The sequence below is a fragment of the Vicugna pacos genome, chromosome 2 (genome assembly GCF_048564905.1).
Source record: "Vicugna pacos chromosome 2, VicPac4, whole genome shotgun sequence".
Classification (NCBI taxonomy): domain Eukaryota; kingdom Metazoa; phylum Chordata; class Mammalia; order Artiodactyla; family Camelidae; genus Vicugna; species Vicugna pacos.
Window position 1 is genome coordinate 52652361 of NC_132988.1, and position 21437 is coordinate 52673797.

A 21437-nucleotide genomic window follows, 5' to 3' on the forward strand; every position below is an offset into this window, starting at 1 on the left:
GAATATATTACAGCGCTAACAAGGTAGTAAAAATTTATCAAGCATGATATGACTGGGGGAGAAAAGAGGCCCAAGGAGGCAAGCCTTGCATGGTAGGCATAATAATAACCCTCCAAGGGTGTCCATGTCCTAATCTCTAGAACCTATGAACGTTACTTCACATGGTAAAAGGCCTTTGTAGATTTAATTAAGTATTTTGAGATGGGCAGATTTATCCTGAATTATTTGGGCAGACCCAGTGTAACCACAGTTGTTCTTAAGAAGGATGCAGGAGAGTCAGAGTCAGAGAAGGCAATGCAGTGATGGAAGCAGAGGTTGGAATCATATATGGTTGTGAACCAAGAGACGTAGGCAACCTCTAATAACTGGAAAGGTAAGGAAACAGATTTTCCCCTAGATTCTCTGGAAGAGAGGCAACTCTGCCAACACCTTGATTTTAGGACTTTTGATGTCCATGATTTTAAAATAATAAGTGTGTGTATCTTATATACTAAGCTTGTCATAAATTTTTAGAGCAACCATAGGTACCAGTGTAGATTATGGTACCTGAAATTGGGGTGCTGCTGAAACAGATACCTAAAAATGTGGAAGTAGTGTACAAGTGGCTTTGGAATTGGGTGATCGAAAAATTGAGGCTGGAAGAATTTTGAGAAACATAATAGAAAGAGCTTAGGTTGTTTTGAACAGAATGTTAGTAGAAATATGAATATTAAAGAATCTTATGACTCAGAAGGGGCTCAGAAGGAAATAAGAAGCATGGTAGAAAAGACCTAGAAAAATCTTAGAGAATACTAAATCATCATAAACAGAGAGTTGGTAGAAATATGGACATTAAAGCACTGCAAGTGAGGGATCAGAAGAAAATGTGGAACATATTGGAAACTATAAGAAAGCAAATCCTTGTTATATAGTGGTAGAAAGCTTAGCTGAATTGTGTCCTACTCAATTATATGGAAGGTAGAATTTGTGAGAGATGTTCTTGGATATTTGGTTGAAGAGATTTACATGCAAAGTGTTGAAGGTATACTCAGGTTTCTTCTTGCTGCTTACAGTGAAATGTGAGAGGAAAAAAGATAAATTGAGGGAAGAACTATCATGTCAAAGGAACAAGGACTAAAGATTTAAGAAATATCCAGATTGAAAAAGATGCTAATATTAGGAGGTTCACTGTCAGGACAGCATACCTGAAGAGAAAGCTAAGATTTTCTAAGGTAACTGAGCAATCTTTTGCTTGGAAGGATCTGAGTATTTAGTTACACAGAGGTCTCTCTGAAGAGAGTAGTTGTGTGACTCATGGGTCCCTTCAGCCATCTCACAGAAGCCAAAAATAGAGCTGAGATAATTTAGGAAAGACTTTTGGAGGACCCTCTTCTGTGGAGTGAATCCCTGTATCCGATGGAGGAGACCCACAGGGTTCATGAAAATTTTACATCAGCAGAAGCAATGCCAGCTTGGACTAAAAAGGACAGAGAGGAGGAGAACTGAAAGAAGACAATGAACACCAGATTCTATAGGTTGGAAACAGGCTGATAAAACTCCTGGACTGGAAGCACATTGCTACCCTTTATGAGAAGGGAGATTGACTCCTAAGGTGGAGCCTGGGCTCCCGAAGGTGAAGCTGTGAGCCATAGAGGATTATTCTCAGGGTTTGAGAACTAACTGAAGTTGCCTGACAGGATTTTGAAATTGCTTGGGATGGCTGACTCATATTTTCCTTCCATTTTCTCCCTTTCTGAATGGGAATGTCTATGTTTGGTGTCCTATAATTGTCCCTCCATTGTGTTTGGGAAGCTGATAACTTGTTTTCTAGTTTTACAGGTCCATAGGTGGAGAGAAATTTTGTTCCAAGGGAACATACCCAGAGTCTCAGTCATACCTGATTTATATGACTTAGATGATGCAGCTTGGGACTTTTGAGTTGAGATTTAGATGAAATTTCACACTTGGAGTTGCCGCTATATTGAATTGAGACTTATGGAACTGTTGGGATGGGATGCATAGCACCTTCCATATTCACAGTGTGGGAGAGTATTATGTAAGTAAAAGAGATTCCACCTGAGTGGCAATCCATACTCTGTGTTGTTCATGAAAAACAATTGGTAACCAATTGTATGCTTTCCGATTTTAAATTGGATTTGAATTAAAAAGTGAAAAGTATGAATATATTCAAATTTGCAGTCAGTGTGTATGTGTGCTTTAAGTATGGATAATGAAGAAATGAGTAATGGAAATAACTGTTTGATCACATGAGAGTAAGAATGCTGATAAGGGACAGATGATCATATGAGCTACTGAAATAAAATATAAATTTACTGCCAGTAAAGACCATTATGATTTCATGTGGTCTTTTCAAGTGGCATATCTTAGTATCTCGAGTGGTCTAAACTCATTGTTTTCAAGCCAAAATACTGTGCTTTTTAATGTTGAGAATATTTTCTCAGGATTTTTAAAGACAATGAAACTGAAATACAAATACCTTGAGACTGACATTTGGATCTTTTCCCAGTTCAATGTCTTTTTTTTAGTCTGGAGAAAGAAACTAATGATACATTATTTAGCTAATACATAAACCACATCCAAATGCTGCAACAGAGCATGAAGAAATAATTTCGAGGCCTGAAAACAAGAGTGGGTTAGAAATATGCTTGCTGTTGTCTTCCAACTTGAAACATCCAACCTTCCAGCTTTTGGCTGTAAAATGTTAGAACTTATCTATTCGAGTCCTAAAAATAGTCTTCAGTGAGTCATCTCTCCATAAATTCTGGACCACTTGTGTTAATATGAAAATCTAGACTCATCTGGCAGCCACTAAACACTGGTGCCATTTACAATGATCTATGTGAATTTAAAATTTCCAATTTAATAGAAGATAGCATGAGAAATCAATTGCAAATATAACTTAAATTATAAATTAAGCTATCTACCATTGAGCTGCATAAAGCTATCTTGGTGAAAGACTGCAAATAAAATTATCCTTCTCATTGAAATAAAACTTTTTATGTGCTAATTTTAAAAAATGATTTTTTTTGTTGTTAAGAAAATTAAAAGATACATTAAAAATTACCTAAATTTGATGATATTCATGTACACTGATTACCCATTAAGGGCTGTGTAGATGCCAAACTTTAAGAAACACTACTGTTGAAGCTATTGGTAAGGAATCTCCTTCAACTTGAATATTAAATGTTTTGTTTGTTTCAGTGCTCTTCAGTAATTACAGATTCTAGCTAAAGATGAGTAATTGCTCTTTCCTACACAGCATTTCAGAGATTCCTTCAGACCTAAGCAATCCTAGTTTCAGAACTATGAGTCTGTGTAAAGATCACGTCTCTGCTAATCACTTGTAATTATGAAAATTATGATTTCATCATGATGGTACTACAGCTAGGCATGGAAAATTCCAACTCATTCATCAAACTTCTTTTGGACTTTGATTTTGCAAGATATGGAGGTATACGCAGAAATTTATATATGGAGATATTAATTTATTTATACTTAGACTAAGATATAGATAGACTAAGAGCAGAGTGGAATCTAGTTCCTTACGGGCTGATTTTAATCAACAAGTGGATTGTGGCCAATTCATAATTATAAAAAATTGAATTGGTTACCAATATCAGTAACTTGTAGGATTTCATATGTAAGTCTAGATTTTCAGCTTTTCTTAAAATGAAAAGACAAAAACCCCAAACTAACAACAGTCAATTGGGGCTGAGTAAAGTAAACCCAGGGGTGAGGGTGAGTGATCTCCAGTCCACCATTTCCCATTCAACACTTCTTTGCCTTCCTTGCCCCAGTAGGCATTTGAATTCTCCATCCTTGTGAGTATAGTAACAATTAATCTTATATGGGTCCTTTAGCTTCATGTAAGATTTATAATCCTTAACATTATTTCATTTGGATGTGTTTAACAGCCTGTGTATTATTCACTAAGTGTTAATTGTTTCTTTAAAAAAGAGGAATTTGGATTTTTAAGGAGCAGGAAGAATAGACTCATATTAAGTAACTCTATGCTGAAATTCATGTTGCATTGCACAGTAATAAATGTTAATGAACTCTGAACATTTACATAGCATGAATTTACCAAAATAGGCATTATAAATCTTGACTGCTACTAGATCATCTACCATATAGGACATAGTAATTACATGGAAACTATCTAAACTATTTGTATACATTTTCTCTTAGTGAAAATTTTTTGAGCACAAAACTCTTATAATTCTTGATCATTGTAGTGACATTTTTCAGGATAGCCATATTTAGTCATATCTACTCTAGCTTAGAATTTGGCAGTGTAGCATCAGATATGCTATATTAAATTTGTGACTCAACTGAATTACTGATACCAATGTTGACATGAACTGTTATTTCAACATCTGTATTAAGGAATCTAACTAGCTTTTTATCAGCTTTACTCTATTTAATATTGGAATGGTTGAAATTGTGTTAAACAACCCTCTACTCCAATATACAGTCAAATCTAGTAGTTTATATTTGAATCCTGCCTCTTCTGATATACAATGTCTCTAGTTTTACACGGAAAAGCTGCTTTTTTCTATTTCTGTTACTGAAAATATGGTAAGCTAACTAGTACATTTATTCCGCAGAGCACTTCCTGCCACTTATTTGTCTCATATCAATGGTGGATAACCTAAGTGCTGTATCTAAGAGCAAGTGACACTTAAAATACTATTATTGATTAATACAATTCCTTTTCAAATCTTTTTTATTCACTTTGAGCTTTCCTTACCATGTTTATTTGATTTAGTTTTGTTTAAATTTAATTAGTTCTTAAAAATCACAGTGTGTATTTGTTTCTTGAGATCCGAAACAAAGAAAGCATTATGCTTTCTAAATGAACCACAATTTATGTCACAATTATGAAAATGAACATAATAAACATGTGTTACTTTCCATACTCTAAAGTCAAACTTACATATTGCTCTGTCCAATCAATCATTATGATTGAGTAGCTTAAAGAGTTAACTATCTCTGGGGCATACTTATTAAATATATTCAATTTTAAATTAAAATTTGATTTTCTTTTAAGAAGATAATGCCAGTTATAATCATATAGCAAAATTTATGTTGCTGTAAGCATACTAAAAATATTTTAAGTTGCAAACCTTCATTTTAAGGTGCTTATAGATTTGTTTCTCCTTACTAAAAGATGACATAATGGATATCATCTTATTTTTAGAAATTAGAATAAGTATATTTTAATTAGCTCTGGAAGATAGAATAATCATCAGGCTTACCAAAATATTCAGTCTAGATGTTAGCTGAAGACTATAGTAAATCATCTAAAAATTATTAGATTAAAAGGGTAGAGTGATTCATAACTTCATATGTGCCATTAAAAAAGATTAGTAATATAAAGAATATAATATTAAAATTAATACTAAGAATCACATAAGTATTACCTAATATTCCCTTTCTCTTCTTTCTCTACACAATTTCCTCAGAAACCACCTTTAGTCTCACGGCTTCAGGTACCACCCATATATACTGATCATTTCCAAATGCACGCATTACTTCCGATGTATGTTTACGCCCTGAACTCTCCACTGAGCTCTGGTCTTCCACGAATTACTATCTATATGACACCTTCTTGATGTTTTACAGGAACAAGACTAATATTTCAAAATTGAATTTGTCTTTCTTCCAACTCTGCTCTGGCTTCTGTTTTCTATTTTCTCTGACAAGTACCTGCATTCATTAGCCAGGACAGTGTCACAAGGCCACCCCCATCTGGCAGATGGCTGTGGAAAGGGAGGGTGGAAATTAGAATTGTGCTAGCAACCAATAATAGCTGACTCAGCTACTTACAAGCTTTGTTGGTTTTGGAAATAATTTCTTTGTGTCATAGTTTCCTTGCCTGTGAGTTAAAATAATGCTGACAAAGGGTATGTACTTAGTAAATGTTAGCTATTGTTTTGGTCACCTATTGGTGCATAGCCAATCACCCTAAAATGTAGTGCTTTAAACAGCAGCAATTTGTTATTTTTCATAATTATAGTGACAAATAGGGATTGATTGCTAAAGAAGACTCAGGGCCCAAAATGACAATGCTTAATTAATTCTACAATTTATTGCAGAAAAAGAATACAAATAGCAACAGCATAAAAGTATTCTTGATAATCAAAGGCTGCAAGGGTTTCAGAGAGGCCGGAAGTGAGCTTTGTCTTCCCTCCCTAAGGCCACACCAGGACATGCTTTCTGTCTTGGATCTGGAACCACTGACACATGCACAGACATCTCAGAATCTGGGAGCTCAAAGTGGGGTTTTATCAGGGTTTCTTATACTCTGCTGGTGACATAGGCATATTCTGTTATGTAACCAGCACAAACTGTAGAACCCTCCAGGAGTCTCCCTGAGGCCAGGTACAGGCCATCGGTCTCACTATCATCAGTGAACAATGCTAGCAGGCCCATACAAACCACTCTGAAACTCATGGGAGTTCCATAATTGCAAAGCAAGACTCTTAATCAGTAGTTTCTTATCTTGACCAGTGCCTTGTAGATACTGTGGCGGAACAGCTCATACTGATTCCAGGCCTGCTGGAATTCACCTTCACAGTACAGTAACTCTCTGGGTTCCCTGGACTCATTTGAATACTTTTTCTCATGCATGTGGTATCAGCTGGGATCACTCATCTGGCTGCATTCCAGAGTATCCAAGATGGATGCTTTCATTCATATGTGTGGCACCGACGCTGGATTGGCTGTAATGACTGGAAGCTGGCTGGGCCTCACTTTTAAGTCAATGGCATACTTTTAGGTCCTAGATGCATACTGTTCCGTTCTGTGCAAATATCAGGTCTTGCAACGTATCTTCTGTATTTGAGAGAGAGATGCAGAAAAGTCAAGAGCTATGGATGGTATTCATTAGTCTGTCTTTATAGTCCCATCTACTCAATTAATATTATTGAGCTATTATGTGTTAAAAGTGTGGTAAAACTGATTTTTTTTCCTTCTCAAAATTACTACCACCACGGCTCTTAGCCTTCACTGGTGTATTTTTCTGCTGCGTTCCTAGCTTCATACAACTCTTTATAGTTTGTAGTTTTCATAGAAAGTGATAGAAGAGCTTCTGGTTGAACAAGATGGATTGAATCCATGCTTGTATTTTAGCTTCCTCCCTCTATTAGTTTGTTAGGACTGTCATAACTAAGTACCACAGACTGAGTGGCTTAAACAAAATAAATTTATTTTCTCACAGTTCCGGAGGCTGGAAGTCTGAGATCAAGGTGTTGGCAGTGACTTTTTTCCTGAGGCATCTCTCTTTGATTTGTAAATGGCTGTCTTCTTCCAGCCTTTCCTCTGTTCGTGCTCACATCTGTGTCCAAATTTCCTCCTCTTATTAAAGATACCAGTCATACTGGATTAAGGCTCACCCTGAAGACCTTATTTTACATTAATTACCTCTTTAAATACCTTATCTCCAGGTCCAGTTACATTCTGAGGTACTGGTGTATTGACCATTTATAAGTATGGATTTTAATTGGGTCCTGATTAAAACACACAAATGTATAAAAGTTATTTCTATATTTAATATGTATATTTAATGTACACATAAATTTATGAGGCAGTCACAAAAATTTGAACTCTGAATAGTTAAGGAATCAAATAATTGTTGATTTTTTAAAGAAAAGATCATGGTTTTGTGGTTACGTTAAAAAAGAGCCCCTTATATTTTAGAGTATTCACTGATGAAATTATATGATATTTTGGATTCGCCTCTACATCACTGGAGTGAGAAACTGGGGAAGTTGGTAGGATTAGAGAAAACATACAGACATGAATTGAAGATTATTGACCTGGGTGATGTGTATATGGGAATTTCTTATACTATTCTCTGTTTTTTGTGTGTTTTAAATTTTTCATAATTAAAAGTAAGGCAAGAAGAAAATGGAGATTTCAAGTAAAAGTTTATACACAGAATAGGGAGAGAATTCCAGGCACCTTTCCCACTCATTTTGTGGAAAGAATGACATTTAGGAAAGAATGACATTTGGGAGCCTGCTGGATTGTGATTCCATCACAGCATAATGAAGTCCAGTAGACTTCAGATCACATCTATTCTTGTGTGGAATTTTCAATCACATTTTTTAGTGACTGACCCTTACATGTGAATGAGGAGCAAGGAATCACCAAAATGAAACACAAAAACAAACCAAAAGCCAACATCAATGAAACTTCAAGGCAACAGATAATAGAACAAAGTGATAAATAATTAAAGTTATTATTAATGTTCACAGAAGGATGGGGGATAATGTATGTGTGAATAAAGAAGAGTTAGAGAATAAGAAAGCTAATTTGAAAATTAAAAATATGATTACAGAATTAAAAATTATAGAGTATGAGCTGAAAGGAGTACCTGGCAGCCTGGTCTCACAATAGTTCTTATTTATATGAGGGAGACTGAAACTCTGAAAACAATGGCAGTTGCAGAGCCAATGGAAAGCGACTACCTGAATGAGGCCTAGCAATGTGAGTTTTAAACTGTTCTAAGCTTCAGTCTTGACTGCACATTAGCATTAACCAGAAAGCTTTTAAACATTTTAGAAATTTTAATAATGCCTAGATCTCATTTCCATTGGCTTTAATTTGAATGAGGTGGAATGAGGCATTGCTGTTTTAAAAGTTCCCCCTGTAATTCTCTTGTGCAGCTTGGGCTGAGAACCACTAATCTAGTGTGAGTTTCTCAAAAGCAGAGCCCATGCTTTATTTATTACTGTGAACAGTGCTTTGCACATAGTAAACTTTTAGTATTTTGATTAGAAATAGTAATCATCACTGATGATGGCTCCACGTTAGGGGAGTAAGAGTAAACCTATATGGCTTTCCTCAGCCCTCCTAATTCCTACGTGCCATCTCATCAAATGAATGATTATACCATAGTTTTTAAAGAAAGAAGCCCATTTTAAAATTAGATTAAACATGAAAAATGCCATCAACAGCCTGCCTCAGTAGTCTTTAATTTCTGTTCCCAAGGCAAGATACGTTCAAGATCTGGGTCTTCTACTTTACGATGGATTGCTTAATAGAATAAGCTGTAGTAGTGACCCCTTTTGGGCTGAGCTGTGGTTTTTTATTGTACATGAAAATCATCTGTGAAACTTGCTAAAAGTGTATATTCCTGGACCCAACAAGGTTCTGACTCACCAGATCTCAGATGAGACACTGTGGGGGCCATGTGTTTAATCAGTTGTTACCAATGCAGGTGCTCTGTTGATCACAGTTTGGAAAAGCAAGCTAAGCATAACAGCATTTTCAGCCTGTGCCTGGGGTTCTGTGTTCGCAAAGCCTTTTTGCCTTCTTTCTATGGTCATGAACAGAGACCTGCTGTTCACTGGACAGTGTCTCACATTCCTATTTTGGAGCTTATTTTTGATTAACTTATTAAATCGTAAGTCTAAGTTTTTAGAAGTAAGGAATTCATTTTGCTGCTCCATAATATTTTAGTGAAGCAAAGTTCAATAATATTAGGAACTTTATGAAAAAGCAGAAGAAGAGGAAAAGGAAGTATTCATTGAAGAGGTCAAGATTTCATTTCTCCTTTTATGCAAAACAGTTCCCAAGACTAAGTATATTCACTTATCTGATTATTCATATGTAGCCTTTTCCCTCTGTTCCCCAGTAATGACCACTTAGCCAACTATTGAAAACAGTCAGAAAGTAATCCCAGCTGATTATTTTTTAATCATATCCGCCTATACAGAGACAAGATGGCTATAGCATATCTGTAAAGTTTAAGAAAACCGATTAATATCATGTATTTGAATATTTCTCCTCATTTCTGTATTGATGAATATTTCATAGGTTTATATAAAGACAGAATTACACAATTTTCTTCTAAATGTAGTTTTCTACAAGTTCATATGTAAAAACAATCTTACATGCCATGACCAAAGTGAATTTTTTCTACCAGCCACCAAATAATTGCATAGGTTTGTTAATCTGAGAGAAGATAACATGGACCTTTGTGTAAATTTTTAGAATCTAATTCATTTATAAGAAGAGGTATTTTTGTATAAGAATTTCTTCTAAAGAATTTTTCAAATTATTTTTACTGTAGTTTTACTATAATTAGAAATGGCTGATGCTCTTATTTGGAGGCACACTGGTTCCCAGAAGAACACATCTCCAAATTCATTATATAGTCAGTGAAATGTAGGGTTCAGTGCATGCATTCATCCATTCATCTGGCAAATATTTACTGAGCACCTACTATACTCTTCTATACTCTAAACACATAACAGTAAACAAAACAAAAAAACCCTGCCCTCTTGGAGCTTACAACATAGCAGAAAATTATAAGGTTAAAAAAATAAGTAGAAGAGGTGACAGGAGTTGTTTGGGGGAGGCATTCAAATTTTAGATTGGGTGGCCTGAAGATGACTAATTAAGAAGGTAACATTGAGTAGTGACCTGAATGAACTGAAGGAGTGAGCCCTGGAGCTATTTAGGAGAACATTCTAAGCAAAAAGAATGATTAAGTGCAAAGGTTCTGAGGTGGATATATGACTGATCTTTTTGAAAACAGAGTGAGTGGAGTAGGGAGGATAGTATGAGCGGAGGTTAGAGTGGTAGTAGTGTGTCTAGGGTTGAAATTCAGTTCATATTAAGGACCTTGGGTTTTTGCTCAAAGTGAAGTTAGAAGCCATTGAATGGGTTTGAGAAGGGGAGTGGTGCAGTCTGACTAAGGGTCTTAACTGGATTCATCATTAGCTTCTGTGGTGGAAATAGACTGAAGATGGGCAGTGATGGAAGCAGCGGAGATTTCACAGTAATCCAGGTAAGAGATACTAGGTTGGGTCAGAGTATTTGTGAAGGTGGAGAGACATGGTTGGATTTGGACATAATATAATGGTTTAAGTTGACAGGATTTGCTGATAGAACTTTATTATATGTCCAAGTTATATATAAGCCAAGTATTCATTAATCAAAGAATAATTCTTTCTACTATGAAAAAGTAGGGGAGATATATATGAAGCAGAAAATTTATATCTAATTTTTATACTATGAAAGGTACTTTATCAAGGTAATTAAAATATTTGATGATGAATAAATAGTACTTCTTGATATATTTACAATTTATTAGCAAGATAACAAAACTCAATCCTAATATTTACTGTATTAATTTTTGTCAGTTGTAAAGTATCTAGTTAAAGCTTAAAGTCTTATAGCTTCTAACATTTATAGTTAATGTGTATCCTGAGGCTTATTTGTTGGAAACAAAGCAATTTACTGATTAATAGAAGTTTGAAAAAGCAGTAAAATATTTTTTAGTGAGGAGCTGGTTTAAATGGAAGAAATACGGAAACTTTTTCTAGTCAGTTACGTTTAATCATGTGAAGAGCGAGATGATTTTTTCTGAGCTCTCTCAGTAGATGGCAGCAGAGATTCAAGTAGTGTAGTTTCAGGTTTTTCTGGGAGGCTTTCCTGAGGGACATATCCTTTTTTCCCCCTTTCTCTTAAGTTTGTTCTGGCTTGCATTTTAATGAAGTATTTTGGTAACATCACTTAAAAGCCCTGTAACTTTGGTTCAGATATTTAGCCAACTGTTCCCTTAGGTGCTATAGATGCTTTCTTAATGAGAGCATGCATTTTTTTTCTTTTTGTGATTTAGGGAGTACCAGGGCCTGGGAAATACGACATTAAAAGTCAGTTTCAGAAGACTAAAAGTATGACATCAAATGTAAATGATGCATCACCTGCGTTTCTTTCTCAATCCCAGGTAATATTCTATAGTCATTTCATATATAGGTATAATAGGTATAATGTGACCCCAGCAACAAATCCAGTGGTGTTAGGGAGATTATTTTTAAAAAGTGGTATTTAAGCAAATTGAGAACAGACATGGCCTGGGCAAATCATATTGCCAAAAATGTGGGTAAAATGAAATGAAATAAGGTTATAATATTAACAATAATTTGCATATTCAAATTGAAACGGTCTATTAAACATTTTCTAATAAGCAACTTTGCATATGTAAAAGTTCAGTTTAGCTTATAAGAGATTTTCGTCTAGGTCTTAAAATATGCTTTGCTAATGAATGCATGAAGTGTTAACGTGTAATCTGTGAGGACATGCATATCTTTCAGAGAAGGTTCTGAAGGCTCTCTGGAGCCTGGCTATAGGTCATATCTAAAACTGCCATTATTAGTATGAGAGTCTATTTCATAGTAAACATTTCACGTTTTCCAAGGTCTGTATTTAGAGGGCTTGAAGGTATCGAAGATGTTTCTAAGGCAGGAACATTATAATCCTAGCAAACCTTTATAACGTGGCAGTCTCCAGATCAAGTAGTTGTGATATTCATCCAGTTGTACTATGTAGAGCTCTGATTATCTTATTTAACTTGGGAAGGTTATTAACCTTCAGATGACTACAGGTTGACTACTTTGGTTTCATTGTACCTAAGAGGTACCTCCTTGGAGGCAGATAGATTGCAGGTATATTTTGGAGACATAATTAACACGACTTTTTAATAGGATAGATGTGGTGAGGGACTAGGAAGAATCAAAATGAATACTAGGTTTCTGCCTTGATCAACTTGATGGTACTTAAGGTACTGCACAAAATGGATGTGTGGGAATGGGATATTGTGTGTGTGTGCGCCCTTGATTTTTAAAGATACCATTTTTCACAGCTAGAACTGTTAGTTTTTATGCTCTTCCTGTTTATCTGATACATAGTCTAATTTGACATCACTTGTTAATAATATTTTTAAATATATTTTCAGAAATGAAAAACAATATGATATCAATTTTGCTTAAGGGGATGATGAGGAAAAGAATAATGGTTCTGGGGTGAAAGATATGGAGGAGCAAAAGCCAACAGGACTGCCTGCTGGGGGAGTGTTAAGTGTTTAGTGGAATACAAACAGATATATTAATGATTATGATCGAAAAAGCAATAATTCAATTAACAAGGTGGGCTTAGAACACCTGTTTTTTGGTTTATAGGAATAAAGATATGTTTCTGGGATACTTACTTTAATCATTGATTTAAAGAGTTGTCTGGTATTTTCTCTAAGTCCATTGAATTCTCTTGTCTTCAAGTATTAATTTTTAAAACATAAGACTTTATAATAATGATTCTTGTCTCTTGCTGCATATTAGAAACATATGGAGAATTTTAATGCATTCTGATGCCTAGATGCCTTCTCCCCTCTCTCCCAGAGATTGATTCAACTGGTCCAGATTAGGACCCAGGCATCAGTATTTTTTTTTTTTAACTCCTCAAGTAATTCTGTGTGCAGCCAGGGTTGAGTATTACCATTTAAAAAATATTGTACTCAGCATTTAAATAATAAAATAGCATTTAGGAAGACTTTGGAAGTGTTCCTACATGAAAGGGGCCTAAAAGCAGTATCTGAGCCTAGACTAGATTATGTACTGGAGGGAAAATGCCATAGAGGTATAATTAAGTCAACTGACAGATTTGCAATATGAATGGTAGATTAGACAAAAGTCTTATGTCATTGAGATATTTAATAAAGTTGATAACTGGATATGTAAGAAAATATGCCTATTTTTAGTCAATACACACTAAAGTATTTAGGGTTAAAAAGCCAAGATATATGTAACTTTCCATTAAATGGTTCTCTGGATATGCCTCTGTGTGTGTGTGTGTGTGTGTGTGTGTGTGTGTGTGTGTGTTTGTGTGTGTGTGTAGAAAGAGAGAAAGAGAGGGTGGAATGGACATACAAACAGAGAGAGAGACAGAAATAGATTGGGCAAATGAAACAAATGAACGACGTAACATGTTAACAGTACGTGAATCTGGGTAAATGTTACACAGGTATTTTCTGTATTATTTTTATTCATATATTTGAATATTCCAAATTTGAAATTAATTCTAAGTAAAAAGTTAAAAATAGATTATACAATGATATAATTCATAAGATTTCATAATTTACATATAGTTCCATATATACTTAATATTAATAGAGTGAATATACATTTATAATAAGTAAACTTTTTATTACAAGTTTATAATATAGTAAGGTTAACATTGTAAGTTAAAGTGGATTTATATGCCACTTGAATCTAAGAAATTTTTTCTTAAAAAATAAATAAGCCTAATTACTCCCCACCCTCCAAAAAAAGAAATTACTTAAAAAAAAAAGATTTTTCTTAAGGTACGTAATGGTATTGTTGAAATAATTGAATATATATGTTGGATAACTTTGTCAATTTGTGCAATTTTGTTATGTAAAAGAAACCATATTAGATCATATAGTTTTTGTCTATTATCTTAACTTGCAGAATATTTTAAATGGGAAGATTGTCCATACACTATCATGTAGGATCTCATACTGAGATTATTTCCTTTGAAAAGTCTATCTGGCTTAGTAAAGTACATAATATATTACTGTATTAATATATAGATGATTTTACTAAAAGTATATATTTTATGTTTTGATAGGTATAAGATCTTAATTCATCTACATTTTCTTCACTCCATTAAGAAATAAATTAAACTCCAGATGTTATATCAGTAAGAAGGTAGCTTTTAACTCACAAAAATGTTAAAATGTACCATAGTTTCTCATTGCCATATTTTCCTGTTCTTCACTAGAGGTTTGTACTTTTGAAATCAATCACCCCAGCTCCTGGCACATATAATGAATCTCGAACTGCTTTCAAGTCCTTGAAAAAAATAGCAGGACTGAAAAATACCCCATTTGGTCAATGTGCTGCTCGATTCACACAGGACACTAGAACAGAGAAAATACCAGGTTAGCAATTAATTCATGTATATCTACTCTTTAGCCTTATGTAACTTAACATTCTTAACAAGATGGATGCACCACAAAGTACAGTTTTTTTGTTCTATGGGTGGTATTGTCATTTTAAGTCAACATTTTTTAAAGCGTTGACTATACACTAAATACAGATAAAAATAATGAACAATTTTAGGAAGGTTTTAGTTTAACGTGTCACATCTCTTAGTTGTGATTTTCTATTGTTTTCATTTATTCAGTAAATTTCCTAATTTTCTCTTGATAGATGAGCATATATAATATATTAACTATGTGGTCACTGCCAGTAATATATTTTACGATATTCAGTTTTGTTACTATTATATTTTGGGATGTCCAGTCACATGTTCTAGTATTCTCAGTGAGTATTCTAGAATACAGTGGGATTCTATATATATCTAAGACTATAACACAAAAAGGACATATAATTACTAACATACACGTTGTCTGTTGTGTGTAACAAGTTTAGTGGCTTAAAAAACCAGATTTTTTTTCTATTATATCTCCTTATTTTGTGGAATGGCTTGAGGGCAGAGTTCAGATGGGACTGTCATCAGAGTGCATGCACAACTCCAGCATTGCTAACCCAGGGGAGCTGGTCTTTTTTAACATGGTAGCTCAGGGCTCCATGACACCTGGCAGGATGCCACAGGCTTCTTCTGACCTACCCTCAGAACTCCCAGGACATCACTTCTGCCACATTCTATTAGTCAATCAAGTGACTCAGGGTAGCATATATTGACGGACATGAAATTTCATCTCTCAGTGACAGGGGTAGGAAAGGATTTGTGGCCATCTTTAATCTACTACAGATTACCCTCTGGTCACTAAATATTTACATTTTTCCTACGTGTCTTCTCAAGGCCTCCAAAGATTCATACAGTTATGATATAATCTTGAAGACCAGGATCCTGTTACCTAAGTCAGGTATAGGTACACATGGGGATTCTAGGGTGTCGTAATTTAGATCATCTTGGTATCTCTCTTTTCTATCAGAAGAGCTGCGAACTACAGATACAAGTCATCTGCCCCATATATTCAACACATAGTGGTGGGGGAGAGATCAGATAATCATATTAGTCTCTCCTATTCAAAAAAGAGGGAAACTGGGGACCAATAGCAGTTGCCTATAGCCTATGGCAATTCTGAAATCCAACCAGGGACGTGTTGCCATTTCCTTTTTCAGGATCCATTTGGGCTCCCTGGGAATACGATTTTCTGTGGTCATTTGTTCTATCTTTTGGGTTCTTGGTTTCATCCTTTGAATCATCCTTCCTCTTCTGTAAGAAACAGGCTGTGTTTTCAGCTGGAGCTTTCTTAGCCTGCTTCCTGTCCAGAGAAGATCAGGGGTCTATGAGCCGCTTATAATTTTGTACTGTTGTCTCTTTCATTCCAAGTTTGCTCAGTTCTTTATAAAAATTTTATAGGTTTCTCATTGTATTAATTTATAATCAGATACACTGGACAAAAGCCACACTCACATGTACTTTTTAGAAAAGCCTTTGTCCTCTTTGGGTTGCCTCTAGTGTTGCTGTGTTTCAGTACTCTTAGATTCTTAGGGACACTGTCGTTTTAGCTTAGAGGGTCTGTGACATATGGCCTTAACATTCTTAGGGGCTCTTTTCTTTAACTGAGTCAGTCAATGCGGTACTATCTTAAATCTTTTTGGGGTCTTAACAAAGGGTCTTATAACCAAACCCTGGATTTGATCTCAAGTCATTTCTTGCTTTGGGAGCTTTTTGCTGTGTGGAGAGACTGGGGATGAAAAACAGTTTTACTTTCAAACCCAGAAAATCTTTTTTATATCCTATAAATTCTGTGTGAAAACTGAACAGTTTTGGCCTATTTCTTCCTATCCAAACCTTCTCACACACAGCTCAAAGCAATTAGTTGGCACTTTTGATATTCAGCCTAGAAATCTCCTTAGTTAGAAGCCACTAATTTATTAGGTATTTTCTTCATTATCCCAAGTATTAGTTTTGCTAAACTTTCTGCCATTATAAAATACAAATTATATTTTCTCCAACCTCCGTAACATTTTTATCACTCTTTTTAAGCCATTACCAATAGACTCCTCAAGGCCATTTCTCTAAGTCTTGAATTGTTTCAGCTTCTGGCCCATTGTTGATCCGAGACCATTGCCGTAAGTTTTGATATGGTAATTTTTTATGGTAATACTGTACTCCTGGGATAAAATTGTTTACTACTTTTGCCATCGAGGGGTTGAGTCTTATTCTTCTCCCTCTTCAATCTTGGCTAGTCTGATGGCTTTCCTGACCAATAACATGCAGTGGAAGTGATATTCTACCACTTCTCAGGCAAAGGCATAAGCTTAACAGCATGTACCTGGGCCTAGAGAAACACTTGATCTTGGGGCTCTATGTAGAAGTCTGCCTAGTCTAAGACTGCCATGCTGGAGAAGTCTTGTGTAAGGGCTAGGCACCATCCCAGAAGAGCCTGGCTCAGTAGTGTCTGTTATGAATCTGAACTATAACTTATTTCAAAATATGAATATATTGAGTGACTCAACTGCCTTAACATTGGGCCTTGTTCTTAATTTGATGATCTAATGTATTATGAATAAAGTTTTATAAATTCCCCAAAGGTTATTTTATTTTTAAGGATAAAGTTGAATTACAATGATCTCTAAAATCTAATCCTGATCTTACATATTTTAAGAATTAGTAAGAATGGCCTTCATGGAACATTATTTTTTTCCCATGTAGATATTAGGGTACAGTAATGAATTAGACCCATCATTCATAGAACAGATTTGACCACCTCATATATAGCTCAGAGCTGTTGCAGGTTACTACTAGAAGGCATCCCTAAACTGTCTAACAATAGGGTTCCTGGGCATTTCTACACTTAATAACTGGGAAGTGAATATAAAAAACCTCTAAATGTGAATGATTTATAGTGATCAGGGTGACTTTTCAAATCGTAACCTTAACAAGGTAGTAACTGAGATGTGCACACCTTGAAGGCCCCGTATAAGTACTTAAGCTTACCTGTCATGTATTATGTTGTCTTCCCATGCCAGAAGAGAGACAAATCTGAGATATTTGTCCTTTAATTCCCTTAAATGATGGCCCAAATAATTTTCATTTTGATTTCTAGTTATCTTTTCCCCAAACATTACCAGTGGAGGAACATTGGAAGATGGCAGAAATAAAATGTGTTAGTATTCAGGTTTTCTCAAAGTTGACACAGTGAATTTTTGGTACAGACTTTTGGGGAATAGACTTTAGAACTAGAATATTTGAAAAATTGGGAAGAGTTTGTAGGCAGCTTCTTTGAGAAAAACTTTGTATATATTAGGAGTACAGAGGATTTGACTACATAGAACGACTTGATACTTTTAATCCAGAAGGAACCTAAAGTATCATCTAGCCTCATGCTACTCAAAGTGCCCCCTTGTCAACCGTCTGTTTCCTGCCTACAGTGAGAAAGGACATTGAGCCAGAATGTAAAGAAGCAACACCATGCTTCTGTCATGGGGAAAGACAGTTACAAAATGTTTAGTGAAATAGTCAATTTGCATTTAGTTGGAAGCTCCTTTTCTTATAGATTGTTCTTGGACAGGTAGCAGTTCACCCCACATTTTGAGTAGCATTGATCTAATAAATTCTTATTATATTTAGACAGGAACTTGAAGCCCAGAGAAACAAACGAGATTTAAGTGATGGTTCATATCTGTTTTGTTGCAGATCTAATTTAGTGCAATCCAGAAAACATGAGTACAATCTACTCAAGTATTTCAAGTATATTATATTGCATTTTAAAGATGTTGCTGGTCACTGGAACTGATTTTTTGAAAGTACTGAGTAATAAAACATATAGAAATCTCTGCTTCAAATATATGAATGTCTTGATTACTTTTTTCAATGGCAAAAGTGTTGTTTGTATTGGTTTGAATGAAAACAATGTTATTCACTTGTATTGCCACTGTGGAAAATATTCCTGGTTATAAATGTGCACTAAAATGTAACAGGCAAAATTAAAATAACTACTGTGATATGAAGATTGGATGATAGGTGATTTTTTTTCTTTTCCAAATTGAGTTTTAATGTTGCTGCATCAACTTTTCAATGCTTTTTGGCATCAAGAATTTTCTGTCTCTCCTCCTTCTTCCTTCCTGAGGTATAATTTACACAATAAAAATAATTCATTTAAAGTATAGTTGGATGAGTTTTGGTAAATGTATATACTCAGGTAATCACTACAATCAAGTGTTAGAACATTTCTATCATTTTTAGAAAGTCCTCTCATGCCCCTTTGCAGTTAATCTCTCCCCAGCTCTTGGCCCTGGGTAACTGTTAAGTGTTTCTGTGATTTTTGCATCTTCTGGAATTTTGTTTAAATGGAACCACACATTATTTAGGATTTTGTGTCTGTCTTCTTCACTTAATATGTTGTTTTTGAGGTTCATTCATGTTGTTGCATTTATCTTGTGTTTTTATTATTCTTACTATGCTATTATTTGGGGATGGTGCATTTTGTTCATCCATTCACATCGAACATTTGGGTTGTTTTCATTTCTCTTGGGGAAATACCTAGGAGTACAATTTCTAGGTCATATGGAAAGTATACATTTAACTTTATAAGACTTTGATACATTGTTTTTCAAAGTAGCAGACCACTTTGCATTCCTGCCAGCCAATATAAGATAATTCTTTCTAAAATAAAATTACTTACTTAACTTAATTTAAAGTTACTCAGTTTAAAAGAATTAAAAGCATGTTTATTCTTATATATGATATTCTTCATACTTTTAGGTCCTGGGTTTTATAATATCCTAAACAATACTTTAATTGACAACTTTAGTAATACCTACTTGAAACAAAAGAAAAGTGCATTTGGTTCTTCTGTTCCTCGGACTTTCTTCCTGATTCAGAAGGAAGTTTTTACTACTCCTGGGCCTGCTGATTATCAGGTAATATGTGAATATCATAAATTATGTTCTTTATGTCTAATCCTAAGAATTTAGGGTTTAAAAAATTACATGTGATATATATGCCTCATTATTATAAGCCATATTAATATTGTTGAAATTGTTTACATATGGTCACCCATGGCATAAGAACAGAAATTAAATTTTATTTTTTATTTAGTGAGACTGTTTTTTGATTTATTAAGGTCTGTTATGAAAAATAACAGGCACATACTTGGTAAAGAAACTTCATATCAATAAATGCATTTGCGTTGAAAAATATGAGTCTTTCTTCCATCCCAAATTTCCAGACTAACACTCAAGAGCAAGGTCTCTGGGTCTCTAGCTGTAGGGCTTTGGGAATCCTAGAGCTGGTGCTGGCTCATCAGTGGGCAGGGTCAAGGCAGACATTCCGGGGGCTAGTGCCAGCTTGCTGGTAGACAGAGACTGGTCCTATATTTGGTTATAGGGTCCTGCTGGTCCCAAGGTTAGTCTGTCTACCCACTGGTGGGTGAGGCTGGTTCTGGGGCTAGTGCTGGCCCACTGGTGGGTATGAGCTGGACTATGGGTCTCTGGCTGTAGAGCTGTGGGTTTCCCCATGTTAGTGGAGGCTCACTGGTGTGCAAGGACTGGTCCTGGCCCCTCTTGTGGAGAGGGATGGGTCCTGGGATGGCCTTGGGCTCAGAAGGTCTTAAGGCAGCAGGCCTGCTGGTGGGTGGGGCTATGTCTCTGCCCAGATAGTTGCTTGGACTGAGGTCAACAGGCTGGTGGGCCAGGCCGTGTCCCAGTGCTAGTGAGCTGGAAGGAGAATTCTAAAATGGAACTCGCCAGTATCAGTGTAATTTCTTTTAAATAGATCTTATTCTTTATCTCTTTGAGGATCTCATATGTATTTCTTTAAATATTTGTTTATTTTAAGATTATGCCACTATTTTCTGACAGTAAATTTAGATTTTCTTTAAATTAGCTCTTTTTAAAATGTTCTTTGAGGTTTTATAATTTTTGCGTAGATGTCTTACTCATCTTTGTTAGATTTATTCCTTGGTATTTGATGTTTTCTAATGCTATTGAAATGTTATCTTTAAAATATTTTCGTTGTTTAGCTTTCTGTTATTGATATAAAGAAATATTATAGTCTTTGTTAAAGATTTGTTACCAATGATCCAAACTTCTTGCTATTTTAAATGATTAATTCTACTAATTTATTATTAGTTTAAAAAAATTTCCTCAAGCACTTTTATGCCCTCTGTGAATGGCAGTTTCTTTTTTTCTCCATTGGTTTTGTCTTTTATGTATATATGTTTTGTTGTACTGAGCTTGTGCATCCCAGAACGAAGCTCAATAATGTTCATAGGGATTAAAAAATATCCAGAACCTAATAAGGTAAAATTCATAGAGTGTAGCATTAAATATTAAAAAAAATTACTAGGTATGCAAAGGAGCAGGAAAATACAACCTAGAATCAGGAAAGAAATTAATCAATATAAAGAGACCCAGAAATTATACAGATAATAAAATTAGTAGACAAGCACATTAAACAGTTATAACTATATTCTGTATATTCAAGAAGGTAGACAAAAGATTGAACATATTAAGTAGATAAATGGAACAAATAAAAAGGCACAAATTAAAGTTCTAGAGATGAAAGTGCATCATGGAAAAAAGTACACTGTGATTAACAACAGATTAGATAATTCAGTAGAACCACTGAATTACTGAATTGGATTG

The 21437-nt window shown here is 34.9% G+C and overlaps 1 protein-coding gene across 20 annotated transcripts in view; it reads left to right on the forward strand.

Annotated features, from left to right (window-relative positions):
- Positions 1 to 21437, forward strand: part of STPG2 (sperm tail PG-rich repeat containing 2) — a 436638-nt gene that overhangs the window by 77943 nt on the left and 337258 nt on the right. For all 20 annotated transcript variants that reach the window (XR_012060157.1, XR_012060155.1, XR_012060156.1 and 17 more), the window contains exons 7-9: positions 11636 to 11743; positions 14593 to 14752; positions 19555 to 19712. Coding sequence is in view for 9 of the 20 variants with exons in the window: in XM_072940179.1 (XP_072796280.1) it covers positions 11636 to 11743; positions 14593 to 14752; positions 19555 to 19712 (426 nt within the window). In the remaining 11 variants the exon portion in view is untranslated. The remainder of the gene's footprint in view (positions 1 to 11635; positions 11744 to 14592; positions 14753 to 19554; positions 19713 to 21437) is intronic.